General features: G+C 29.9%; 1 protein-coding gene across 1 annotated transcript in view; it reads right to left on the bottom strand.

The window, feature by feature from the left end:
- The window catches only part of LOC111631413 (N-terminal kinase-like protein), a 63,831-nt gene extending 54,921 nt beyond the window's left edge, over positions 1-8,910 (bottom strand). Inside the window, exons 1-3 of the mRNA XM_023375648.1 lie at positions 8,787-8,910; positions 1,190-1,308; positions 1,005-1,064 (exon numbers count right to left, since the gene is read on the bottom strand). Coding sequence (XP_023231416.1) covers positions 1,005-1,064; positions 1,190-1,303 — 174 coding nt within the window. The 5' untranslated portion in view covers positions 1,304-1,308; positions 8,787-8,910. The remainder of the gene's footprint in view (positions 1-1,004; positions 1,065-1,189; positions 1,309-8,786) is intronic.
- Between the last annotated feature and the right edge of the window lie 6,008 nt (positions 8,911-14,918).

The following is a 14,918-nucleotide window of genomic DNA, read 5'->3' as shown; positions in this document are numbered from 1 at the left end:
GGGATTATTGAAGTTGAAGAACGCATCAAATGTTCATAAAACATGTAATCAGATCTTCTCAAACTTCTCTCATTTGAATGAAAACAATTAAAATTTATTCATATTTATCATGCCGTAATAAAAATTTAATCACATACTGTATTTATGTCGTGTGAGTTAGTAGTGATTTGATACAGTTGGAGTATATTTTTCAGAAATATATCGTTTTAATTTTTCTTCTTCGAATTTATTTAATTTTTCTATCATATCATCAAGAACGTTACAAATATCACGAAGTAAATACAGTAGAGCGTCGCTTATCCGATAGTCGGTTATCCGAAAGCATTCCAGTCGGCAAATTTAAATTTTCGCTAGTGCCGTGGCGCAGCAATCTTTGGCTATATCTTGGGCTACTCCAATATTTTTTTGTTGTTGTGTGTGTTTTAGCTGGCAGCACTGGCACTTTTGTGTGGTGTTTTTCTGAGGACTGTGTGTCATGCTGAATCAAACGTTTTTGATACTAGATTAACTTCTAAAGTATAATTTTTTTTTTGTTTTTATATTTTTCAATATATTTATTTTGTTTGTAAAATATAAAGAAATAATTTTTAACAATACAATAGCCATGATTATTATTTTAAAAAGTTTACATTAGGCTTAACATCGACGAAAATTCAACGCGCAACAGAGAAAAATTTCAACATAGAATAGGTTAATATATTTTTTCGTACATAATCGGTTATCCAAAAAATAAGTTATCTGAACAACCTCAGTCCCCAATTAATTCGGATAAATGACGCTCTACTGTAGCATAAATATAATGTTTTCGAAAAATTATTTTAAAACATTGCATAAAACTATATCCAGATATTTTACATATGCAGGTAATAAAAATCAGGTATTAGGTACAAAAATGTCTCCACCACTCAAAACTATTAAAGTGTTATTTTCAAAGATAAAATAAACATATAGAATTAAAGAAGCAAAATAAAAAATTTATTTAAGAATTAAAATTAATGGCTTACCCAATTTTCACTACCAGGTTTCAGTTCAAACAAGAAAATTGATACAAGTTCTGATGTTCCCTAATTTAAAATATAAATTCAAGAATTATTTCAATAAATCGTAATTTAATTAGGACGACAATAGAATAATCAATAATTTTTATTATATAATATATTCTTCTTTAATTAGAATGAAAAGAACATACTTTTTTCTTGCCTTTATACAACTGCCATATTGATTTATCATCAAAACCATTAACTTTTTCTCCAATATCATATGCAAAATCTTTTACAGGATCTCTTGAAAAAAACGACCACATGTCACCTGTAATTAAAATTATACACAATATAAGAGAAGAGATTCTTTCTTTTATTATAATTTTAAATATTTATATTTACCTGACAGTTATTTTTAAATTTGAATTAAAATTCTTAAATGAAATAAAAACAATTCTTATTTTAATTTTTCATTCATTAAAATTTGAATTTTCTACAGTAAATCAATGTTTTTTGCCTGTAATAAAAAATGTTTCCTATTACAGGATTAATTTTATTTCAATAGACAACTTTGTATTCAAATCCTGGGTTGTGAAAATAAATATTTTTCTATGTAAATATAAACTGTTTTCTGTTCTCCATGATCAAAATGTGCTTGATTTATAAGAGCTAAAATTAGCTGGTCATGTGTTATCTGATTCTGGTGTCATGCATGCATTTCTGGTGGCATGTAATATTGTAACACAATGTAAGTTTACATAGCAATAAATAGGAAATCTAAAAGATACATTGTGAGTAGTACATTTATTTCCCATTGTGGATATTACTGGGTTCTAGGAGCCAATTTTCCCTTTTTCCTGACCAACTTTTCTTCAAATTCAGGAACAGCAAAATGAAAAAAATTCCCAAGAACAAGAAGGAATTTCCATCTGGAAACCCTATATTTGTTTGATTATTACACGACTACAAAACTTACATTAATAAAAACTACTACAAAAATTTAAATAAAATTGAAAGCATTAAGTAAACAATTTACATCCTATACATTATAATGACTCAGGAAACACTATAAAACATAAAAACCTAATATAATTGTTCCAAGTAGCTGAGCTGAAGTGCATTGCAGCAAGGCCCATTTTTGAAATGAAATTGCATCTATAATAATAATAATGAATACACACAGTATGTCAGATATATTTTCATTTATCTGTTATTGAAATGAAAGCATTCAAATAAATACTACTTAAGAATTAAGCAATTGAACCATAAACAATTTTTAGATTAAGAGTAATAAAGGAACACATTTTAAAATAATACAAATAATGACAATAATTACTAGCAAACATATATAGTACAGTCCCAATAATTCAACATGGATTCAACTGATACTACCTTGAATTACAAAAAACTGAAAATATGAACCAGAGCTAAGCTCAGATGTGAGCTGGAGTTCTGGATTCCAGCTGACAACTGAGCCATACCTCAGCTCTGCTCATTTGGTAGAACTCTAATTGGGCTGCAATTTGAAAAAATTGTAGACTTATAAATTCCCACTGTCATCCATCTTTCTGTCTATCTTTCTTTAATCTCGAGAATGGAGTCAGATAGATGAAAGATGAGACAGGAAGAATACCCCGATTACCTATATACAGTAAAACCTCACTTAACATTGATTCGATATAATGCTGTCTGCTTGAAGCCTAAAAAAAAGCTCAAAATTTACACTGATTTAAATTATCTAAGCATTTTATTGATTCGTACATAATACAATTATTTATGAACACAATCCAATCAGAAAAAGGTGGCAAAAAGGTATGCTTTCTTTAAATCTATGTTTGTTTGGTGCAATTTTGGAAAAAATATAACATCATGAATGCCATAGGCAATATCAACTTCACTTGGCAAGAATTAACTGATAAATGCACAAACGAAATGTGGAAGAAGTTATGGCTGAAGGTATCCAAAAATTCTCAACAAGAAGAGCCTCTCATTATATCGTTAGGTTGATCAAACTCGATCTAATTGATACAGCAGGACTAGGAGATGTAGACGAACAGGATATTGAGGAGTTACTGCAGGTTTCTGGTGAGAGTCTTATCAACGACAACCTTCAAGAACTGGCAGAACAAGGAATCCACGTAGAACTGGAAAATATTGATTCTGAAAACGAAGAACCCAAAAAATTTCTCTACAGATTTTCTTCAGTAAATCAATGTTTTTTGCCTGTAATAAAAAATGTTTCCTATTACAGGATTAATTTTATTTCAATAGACAACTTTGTAGTCAAATCCTGGGTTGTGAAAATAAATATTTTTGTATGTAAATACAAACTGTTTTCTGTTCTCCATGATCAAATGTGCTTGATTTATAAGAGCTAAAATTAGCTGGTCATGTGTTACCTGATTCTGGTGTCATGCATGCATTTCTGGTGGCATGTAATATTGTAACACAATGTAAGTTTACATAGCAATAAATAGGAAATCTAAAAGATACATTGTGAGTAGTACATTTATTTCCCATTGTGGATATTACTGGGTTCTAGGAGCCAATTTTCCCTTTTTCCTGACCAACTTTTCTTCAAATTCAGGAACAGCAAAATGAAAAAAATTCCCAAGAACAAGAAGGAATTTCCATCTGGAAACCCTATATTTGTTTGATTATTACACGACTACAAAACTTACATTAATAAAAACTACTACAAAAATTTAAATAAAATTGAAAGCATTAAGTAAACAATTTACATCCTATACATTATAATGACTCAGGAAACACTATAAAACATAAAAACCTAATATAATTGTTCCAAGTAGCTGAGCTGAAGTGCATTGCAGCAAGGCCCATTTTTGAAATGAAATTGCATCTATAATAATAATAATGAATACACACAGTATGTCAGATATATTTTCATTTATCTGTTATTGAAATGAAAGCATTCAAATAAATACTACTTAAGAATTAAGCAATTGAACCATAAACAATTTTTAGATTAAGAGTAATAAAGGAACACATTTTAAAATAATACAAATAATGACAATAATTACTAGCAAACATATATAGTACAGTCCCAATAATTCAACATGGATTCAACTGATACTACCTTGAATTACAAAAAACTGAAAATATGAACCAGAGCTAAGCTCAGATGTGAGCTGGAGTTCTGGATTCCAGCTGACAACTGAGCCATACCTCAGCTCTGCTCATTTGGTAGAACTCTAATTGGGCTGCAATTTGAAAAAATTGTAGACTTATAAATTCCCACTGTCATCCATCTTTCTGTCTATCTTTCTTTAATCTCGAGAATGGAGTCAGATAGATGAAAGATGAGACAGGAAGAATACCCCGATTACCTATATACAGTAAAACCTCACTTAACATTGATTCGATATAATGCTGTCTGCTTGAAGCCTAAAAAAAAGCTCAAAATTTACACTGATTTAAATTATCTAAGCATTTTATTGATTCGTACATAATACAATTATTTATGAACACAATCCAATCAGAAAAAGGTGGCAAAAAGGTGTGCTTTCTTTAAATCTATGTTTGTTTGGTGCAATTTTGGAAAAAATATAACATCATGAATGCCATAGGCAATATCAACTTCACTTGGCAAGAATTAACTGATAAATGCACAAACGAAATGTGGAAGAAGTTATGGCTGAAGGTATCCAAAAATTCTCAACAAGAAGAGCCTCTCATTATATCGTTAGGTTGATCAAACTCGATCTAATTGATACAGCAGGACTAGGAGATGTAGACGAACAGGATATTGAGGAGTTACCGCAGGTTTCTGGTGAGAGTCTTATCAACGACAACCTTCAAGAACTGGCAGAACAAGGAATCCACGTAGAACTGGAAAATATTGATTCTGAAAACGAAGAACCCAAAAAATTTCTCTACAGATTTCCTTAGTAAAAGTTTGGTAATGATAACTGAAATCGTTGATAAAATTGTAGCAAATGATCTAGATTTTGAAAGGAGTGCAAAAGTAAAATGAAGCATTTTGAATGCAATCTTCTGCTACCGACATTTGCTTAAGGAGAAAAAAAAGCAACAAATGAAACTTCATGACTTTATTGCAAAAAAACAAGATTTTCAGAAAAGTCAGTACCTTCGTCACAAAAAATGAACTAATTAATATATTATTATACATTTCTGCGTGCATATGTTTACGTGTTATTTAACATATATTATTATACAAATTAATATAAAAATAACTTAAAATTAAAGTAAAATTTTTTTATTTTCGCTTGCATGTTCCCCTATCCCTATTTACTCTATGTTAAAATGACTTCGTTTAATGTTGTTTCATTTAGTGCTTTGTCATCTAGAAACGTATTCCCCACATTAAGCAGGGTCTTACTGTATTTCTATAAAATAAAGAGTAGCGATTGCAAGGAACTGAATAATTTCAACTATTGGTATTTCTTATATGTAGGGGGTTAAATAATGGATATTTTTCTGGATATGCAGAAAATCCATTGTTCTCAATATAGTGGGTTCTCAGAACAATGGATAATTCTCAGCAGCCTGAGCAATCCATTAAAATGAGATTCTACTGTAATTCTATAAGATAAAGATGTACTTACTTTTACTGATAAATTCCTATAACTATTAAAATAAATTCCTGGTACATTTTTATAATGAAATTTACTTAAAAATCAGACAATTTATAAGAAACTAATTTACATTTGATTAATCTAAATCTGAACACTTAAAATAGATGTTATTGTGAAGTGAATAAATACTGTATATATAATTTACTTTTTTACAGTACAGTAGGGTCTTGTTTTATGCAGAATTGTTATATGGGGTGGACAAGAAGACCATAAAAATTTTAAACATTCATAAAAATGGAAGAATTACTGAAAAGAAATGCAGTTTGTGTGGTAAGTATTATCAGCATGGGAATTTTATTGATGGGAAAAAATTAGTTCAAAAAATCATCTATAGATGGCATTGACATACAAAAGACGATGAATAGATGTACAAACAACAATGAAAATGACTTTCAATATGATTTCTGATTGTGGGAATATTTAAATTTCTGAATATTTTGAACAGATCCTTCCACATTGTTGGAACTGAAAAATGCTGTTTGCTATGAGGTAACATCCATCCATCCAGACATGCTGCACTCTGCAGGTATGGATGTAGTTTCTTGGCTAAATTGTATCATATCCTATGGTGGAGGCCATGTCAAACACTTGTCTAATAAACGCATTGGAAGTTATTGTCATTTATTGCATTTCTTTTGTATGTCAACACCATCAATCAGTGATTTCTGGAACTAATGTTTTTTCCATGAACAAAAACCTCTTATTGCTAATGATACTTACTACACAAGTTACATTTCATTCTGATAATTCTTCCACTTTTTATGAATGTTTAAAGTTTTAATGGACTGCCTATACATAAAATGATGTTTTTGCAGATGGCAAATAGTTATGTTAATTTGACTCTTAAGTTAGTAAGCCATATTTCTCTACCTTCTAATATTCCAAATATGGAGATCTATTAAATGCTACTCACAGTGGTGAATACCTTGGTTTGTATGTATTTTTCTCCAATCTAATCATTTTTATATTTCTCCAATAGTGTACTCAAACAATAAACCAAGCTTGAATTACCTCTTGAATTATCATCTGATTATAAACAGAAAACCAATAATGAATCCAGCATTCACATTCACAATAATTGGATTCATAGTTGTAATAAGTTACACTACACCTTTATTTCAACAATTAATTTTTATCAATGCTGATGTTTTCAACCTTATTTAAAGTTTTTTCTTCAAGCTAATAAAACTTTCAACACATTCTATTAACCAGAAGAAAAAACTTTAAATAAGGTTAAAAACAACAGCATTGATAAAAATTAATTGCTGGAGTAAAGGTTTTGTGTAACTTAATGTAAATCCAGCATTATTTGATTGTTAGTAGTGTACTTGTTGCCCACCAGTGGCCAAGTGGTCTTCGTACCCTAAACACTGGGAGTTCGGTCGTGGGTTTGCGTTGCGATCGGACAGGCTGGCTGCTTGGAGTTTTCCGGGTTTTCTCCTTGCCAATATTGACTAAATAGGAGGCCAGTTCTCCATACAAGTCCTCCCAGAAGGCATTAGTTCCCCTCGCGTAACATTGCGCCCCAGAGAAGGCAACGGGAAACCACTCTGGGTACTAACTTTCCCTAGTAACACCTTGGCATATTTACTAACTACTTACTAATCTGCTCCGGGTGTGGCCGAGGTCGGGAAAATCTGATATGGCACTATGAGATGAGAGTGTACTTGTTACATTATAATAATATCCCAAATGGTTCCAGATGATCATTTAGAATGAAAACAAATTTACATAGAAAATTGTTTTATTTGTCTTACCTGCTGAGAGACAGTTCTCATGTAGAATACGACTATATGTAATAAACAAAATAGAAAAACAGATTTAAAAATTTTTGATTTTTAAATCTGTTTTTTTATCTTATCTTATCTTTTTATCTTACATTTAAAAATCTTTGATTTTTAAATCTGTTTTTCTATTTTGTTTATTAATTTTTTATATGATAACCTTTAACTGATATTTTTGTAAAATTTAAAATTCTAATTACAATTTTGATAAACTGTAAAATTTACATGTGATGTGAATTTTACAAAAACAGTTAAACATTAAAAATAGTTAAACTTCATTAAATTAACAATTTTGGCAATTTCTTAGTTAACCATCTTCAATTTCATATTCTAAACATGCATTTGAATGTCCTAAAGAATTACAATTTCAAAAGTAATATATTTAAAATAAGAATATAAGATGTATAAAATATTTTAAAGTTTATTATTTAACAAAATCAAAATTTAAAACAAACTCAAAAGTTTTTTTAAAATATCAATGATATACTAAATGCATAATGTATAAATTTCATATCAAATAAAAACAAGTAAAGTAGTATAAAATATTAATATATAGTATCATCATCAATTCTTAGAAATCCAATGATAAAAGAAAACTGCATTAAATATATGAATATGATCAATGCAGTAGTCATAGCAATTTTTTAATCAATTAGTTTGCCTATTTTTTTTTTTTCCTCTCTCTTTTTGCCTATGGGCACTGATGCAACCTTTTTATCAAGCCAAGTTAATTTGGCCAGGCCCACAATGGGGCAGCTACGTAACGAGGGATGGAGTCAAACATACCCAGGACAACCACTCCCAGAAAAATTCGTAGTGTTTTCTTGACCCATGTAGATTCATTCCTGGCTCCGCTAGAGCAGTATACCGACAATTTAATCACTCAAGATTATAGTCAATTTGTTTAAAAAGCTACAGCTGTTTTAACACTTGTGTTATATCTTTTAAATGTACCGTCGATAAATAAGTATCTGGAAAACATTAGTAGTGTACCTACCAGCATTACAAAATAAGTACATTTAAAAGAAATGATATGGTTTTTTATATATGTAGAAAAGATGACAATTAGAGATAAGTATTTGAATAGATAACATTCAATATGTAATATATGGTAATTGTTCACATTCTATTGAGTTATACTTCATTTTGTTGTGTTTACTCTTTAGCTATTCAATAAAATGGTCATGGAATGTTGTATTTATCAGAATATATTATCAATTAGCCATTAAAAAATAAAAGATAATTTAATGTCATCCATATGACTTCATTAATTTAACACAATTTGGATATAACTTTAATAAGATTATTTGTGCTATTAAATCTATTAATACAACGTATTTATTATTTTAAAAAATCAGAGAAATTAAAATAATACATATAATTAATTTATAGCAACGTCAACTTACTTTAAAAAATAATTTCTCTCTACCGTCTACTATAAACAGTCATAAACATCTGAAAATTGTTCAACCAAACGTTAGTGTTGATGACGCCCTCTAAACATTCAAAAAATGAAAATTAAGGTATTTATTAAATTTAACAATTATAATTCATTTATTAAAGATTATTAATGGCTAATGAATATATAGTTTAAAAATAATATATATATATATATAATCATGATTTTTTAAATCAAATAAAAATGTTTCAAATTTTCTTTTTGATGATTCATTTAAAAACGATAATTGAAATAATTTCATTTTCTGAAATCTCTTTTAATGTTTAAAAATGTTTCTTCGGCAAGTAACAAGAAAAATTTCATAAATATCAAAAATTTTATGTACTAAGTCCTGTTAGCCGTGTATATACTATATAAGGGAGAGCGGGGTTGAGGTTTGTTTGTTTGTTTTGTTAAATTACGGCAACGCAACACATGGGCAATCTGCCAAGGGGATGCCTTTTGGGAGGTCTTTTTAAGAGTAACTGGTCCCTTTTCAGGCGTTACAGGCATGGAGAAAACCCGGAAAACTCCACGTGGCCAGCCCGTCCTGGCGAGGCGCAAACCGAAGACCGAACTACCAGTGTTTAGAGAACGGAACCGCTTGGCCACTGATGGGTCAGGTACAGAGGTTAACTGGTCCGTTGCTTTCCATTAGTTCTCATATTTAAATTTTCTTTATCTGTTCACTGTCATTGATTTCAACTAGAAGGCCCAAGTCACAGATGTAATATGGCCGCCATTAGACATACTGAGTAGATGCTATTGGAGAATAATGGAAATCTGCAATAAGTGTAAAATTTTAGTTCATCTTGACTTGCTATTTTCGAGCGTTATTTCTTGAGGAAACGTAGATACTGTTAGTGCTAAATTTATTTCTGGTATTTGTGTTTAATTATGCTCTGATAACTGAATATGAGATAAACGCACCAATGTTTTTGGGACACACATTTCTTTGCGGAAAATTATAGTGGGGTTAAGAAAGTATCGTTCAGAAATGAAAAAAATCCGAGTGGCAAGTCCTATATGCTACCTGTCGCAGTAATTGAGTGGATGTTATATACATTTTTAAAAACTATATCTTTTTTTTGTAAGAGTTATATTTACTTTATCATTTTGTTAAATTTTTTTGCGATAGATGGCGCTACGTGTAAATCAGCAAATTAAATGTTGATAGAAATTAGTTGATTTACAAAAATTCAATAAATATTTTGGGGTGGAATGTACGACATTATCTAAGTTAGGAGTATGTGTATGTAACCTACGAGATTCGTAGCAATTGTTCGAACGGCCTAGGAATGTATAGCGAACAAACAAACATCTTCATATATATATTACAAAGAAAAGATTATCTGTCATGAATTTTCAATTTAAGTGTAATCGTGACTTTACAATGAATACTGACAAGAACTTTTACAAAAACAAATTCAATTTTTCGCAAGCAAACATTCAATGGGCTCAGTGGCCAAGTGGTATGGCGTCAGTCTTGTAAACATTAAGATTTCAGGGTTCGAACTTCTACTGAGTCTCGTAAATATAATTAATCTTTTGTACATTGTTCGAGTTTTGGTTAAAATAAGTCATTGTAACGATGTTTAACATTAAACTTTTACATAAGCGAGATTGCAGCCGAAGTTTAGATTAATCGTCGTTTGAATATGTGTTTCAGAATCGGGACCGTTCTACGTTCTAAGGAAAGAATGAAATCAAAAATATTTTTATACAGTAATTAATTTATTTCGGATAGAGAAATTATATATTCAATTAAAATTTTATATTATTTAGAATTAAAAATAATTGTAAAATCGTTGACTAATTGACGAAAGATGTGTTTCTAACGAATGGTATAAATTTTGCTTCAATTTTCAGCGTGGGAACTTTCTTTAGAAGTGTTTTTTGCTTTCTCTCTTTTTGTTCGTATTGCCCAGATCCACCTGTTATAGAAAAAAAAGAAATGGTTACTTAATATAAAGTACCCGTATTCATCTATTTTTATGCTGTAAAGAATCCGTGCGTCATTAAACAGAAAATATTTTTAGGTTCGGCGCAGAAGCAAAGAAATAGTTTTAGCTATAGTGAAGAGAATACCGACAATTACATTTGATTATTAGAATTTTAAATTAATGAATAATTTTTTTACATCGTAAGAATAAAAAGTATATATGAATTTCGATAACTTTTCACAAATATTTTCCAGTAATTTGATATTTTAAATACAATTAAATCTATTTTTATATCTGAAATCATTAATGATTTTTAGATAATTCAACATTTATTGTTATCTATATATATATCACTTTCAACCACTTTCAACCCCATATCTCCCACACCCTTATAGCTATCGAGACGCAACCACCATAGTGCACGATGAGAGACTTGGGGCTACTACCACACATAAACACCATTCATGTGTGATGTGTAGTTTCGGCTGCAGAGTGAAATATAGGCACACACACGTCCATATATATATATATGGGCGTGTGTGTGCCAGAGTGAAATATAGGCACACACACGAAACTACACATCGCATGAATGGTGTTTGTGTGTGGTAGTAGCCCCAAGTCTCCCATCGTGCACTATGGTGGTTGAGTCTCGATAGCTATAAGGGTGTGAGAGATATGGGGTTGAAAATGGTTGACTTCTAAAATGTGTAACAATGGAAGTGTCAACAATGGAAGTGTTAACAATGAAAGTGTTATTAATTAACAATGGAAGTGTTGATTAACAAAGGAAGTATTAAGAGAAAGCAGCTGCAAGATTTACAGGCACAGATGCGGTTTTTGCGGGAAATCGAACATATTTTTAGATCCATGTAAAAATTCTCTAATTAGTCTGGAAACGGGGGACCTAATTCTTGCATTCTGTGAAAACGGGTAAGATTGGCTGTAATGTAATCTTAATCTTAATCTTAAATGTTTTGGAATAGTCGAGCACCGTTATGTGTGAGTAGTGGGGATGGCTTTTGGAGACGTGACGCACATGCTTCAGTTGATTTTTCATAAGTAAAAGTGTACGAATAACAGAAAAAAGTAGAAAGTGAAAAGTGTATAGTGAAGTGTGAAAAGTAAAAATATAAAAAACAATGCCAAAGCATAAGAAAAAATTTTTGCGATCTCGAATGATATCTCGAAGGCAAAAGATGGCGCAGAGAAATGAAACCACGGAAGAAAGAGAAGTACGTCTAACATTGCTACGAGAAAATTATCAACGAAACAGAAATAATCAGACAGAAGAGCAACTTGAAAATTATAGGGAAACACACAGAATCAGAGAAAGATTATGTAGAAAAAGAGAAACAGTCTTTTATATATATATACTGTATAAACTATATTGCATATCAGTCTTTTATATATATATACTGTATAAACTATATTGCATATAAATGTACGAACAAATAAAAACCCAGAGAAGCGGGTACTCGCAGCTAGTATATTATACAGTAATACATTTCTTTCATCTAAAACTCCGCTTTCGAATACAAAATTTCAAAATAAATAATTGAAATATATTATTTCATGTAAAGATAAATGTAATTAAAGAGTGAATGTTTATTATCTGAGATTTAAAAAAAATTAGGTTCTTATACACAAGTATAAACAGACATATACCAACCAGGACTTGGATTCAAATTTACTTCTTCTATTTCAGAAATGTATGATGAAATCTCAAGGTGTTGAGAATAAATCCTTTAGCATAATTTCATATACAGGATGATTCATTGGTGCATTCAGTAGTTTTTCTCGAAAGTCGTTGGAGATATGAAAATGGGACTAATTACCAAGTTTATAGAGCAGACAGGGGGGGCAATTTTGGTGACCTTGGATGATCGAAAATCAACGGTTTTTGAGATACAGAACAAAATAGTTTTTTAAATTTTAAGGTGTTTTTGAGCCATTATATGAATTGCAAAAGATAAAACAAACACCTTTTGTAATATGTCACATTTTCTTAAACCCAACTGTTTTTAAGATTCCGGCTAGTTTCTGCTAAAAATCTGATCTCTTTTTCCCTATGCTGAGAACTAAGTTAATCAGTTTTCGTTCTTTATCATATCGTATCAGATAGTTGAACAAGTAGCCTTTGAATAAATTGAATTGTTACTTTTTCAAAGGCACGAAGTATCTTTTTTGGAGTGATCTTTTCCATTTTTCTGTATTTACTTGTTTCCTTTATTTTCATGAAAACGAATTATTCAAATGGAGAAGCATTTGATATGTTGATGGGCTTTAAGTATGCCACTAAAATTATTCACGACATGGAAATCTTTGTCAGTCTTTATGGAGACGAATGAATGAAATGCGTCCTTCTACTGAAAACATAAAAATCAGAATTTCGGAAAGTTTTCGTAAGATTAGTAGAGGTAAATTACGAAATGTATTAAATGTCTTCCCTAGAAGCATAAATGCCTGTATGCCTGTTATTTTTTAAACTCTTTCCGCCCTGTGGGCACCAAGAGGGCCTCTTTTAGCAAGCCCATTATGGATTCAGGACAGGATCCGACATATCCAGACGGACTACCCCCCCGAAAAATTCCTGGGATTTTTCGACCCGTCCGGATTTTAACCCGGGTCCTCCAGAGGGTAGGTAGAGTATTTGGTACAGATGACATGACACTTCAGGGCAAATGTAGAAAGCTCAATTTCATTCTCCCAAGTGATTATAATACGTTTTTAAAAAACTTAAAGCCATAAATATATGAATTGAACAATTTCGATACTAGTAGGCCTATATAAATTTCAATTACCTTATAACATGTTTAATTATAAATTTAAATAATGATATTTCGATTTATTATTAACTCACTTTGAGCATTAATATCGAAATATACACGAATTTATAAATTTTATACTTTGTTCACACAAGCATCACGAAGTCATTGACCCATTTCCAGCGCCAAAGAAAGGAAACAAACTCATTTTATGACGCAAAACAGCATCATTAATTCAATGTTTTCGTTGTTTATAAATATAAAATACTGTTATACTATTTTTAAATCAAGGAAAATATGAATACAAGTTATTTTGTTACTTATTTTCAGTATTGAAAATAAAACAAGAAACAAAAAAATCAAAACAATTAATCTTCTAACAAAAATGTATCGAGTCTTATCTTCTGAACAAATCTGCATATATTAATATATAATGTATTTAGAACTTCAAATTTTGAGCATTCATCCATTGAAATAATGTATGGAACTTCAGTGTAAGTTTGAGTAGTTTTCTGAATTTTGTAAAAACAAATCTATGTAAATAAAAAAAAATTTTTGTCAAAAAAATAAACAATAAGTGTCAAAAATTCTTTAAAAAAATACTCGTAGTACGCGAAGATTTGTTTGTTTATATTAATATCAGTTTTCGCTTAAACTTCCTGATTGATGAGGAAAAGTCTGAAAACTGCTGCTAAATACTTACAGTATATTTCGAATCTAAAAATATACTGTAATGATAAAAACGTTTTCTAATGAGAAGTAACAACGAAGAAAGAAAAAGAAAACGGTAACAAGTCAGCGAACTGCTTTACCCAGAAAAACGAAGCATTGCAGATTTACAAAAAGTTACATTTACTATGTTTGTATTAGAAAATTCTCTTAAAGGCATCTAATTAGGCTTTCCCCAGAATAACGTTTTCTTTGGAATTTTTTAAATGAAAAGAATCCGTTAAATTTTGTGGGCAGTCAAAAATTTAAATGATTTATACTGATTGAATTTTTAAAATGGTTGATAACACTTGTATTTAATAATCTGTAAATTTGTCAACAACAAAAATATGTTATAAGATAAGATAATTACAATAAGTTCATATCATTTTGAGATTACTGCTTATTATAATTAACATAATTTTATCTTGAAATGCAATAATAAATTATAACAATCTTCAAATTAACAAAAGTATTTGTTTGCAAAAATAGATGACAATGTTTAATACAAGCTATTGTGCAAAAGCATTAATTTCCTACAAAATTAAATTGTCTTATAAATGAAAAAAGATTAAATTAACATAGTAAAATTTTAGCTGAATGTTTTTGAAAATTTTATTTCAAACAACAAAAGTCATATCAAATTAAACATAAATCATGACTGTTTAGTCATTTTAGTGAATC

This window comes from Centruroides sculpturatus, unplaced genomic scaffold, assembly GCF_000671375.1.
Source record: "Centruroides sculpturatus isolate CEXI.00-Female unplaced genomic scaffold, Cexi_2.0 scaffold526, whole genome shotgun sequence".
Taxonomy (NCBI): domain Eukaryota; kingdom Metazoa; phylum Arthropoda; class Arachnida; order Scorpiones; family Buthidae; genus Centruroides; species Centruroides sculpturatus.
This window is presented reverse-complemented; position numbering and strand designations above follow the sequence as displayed.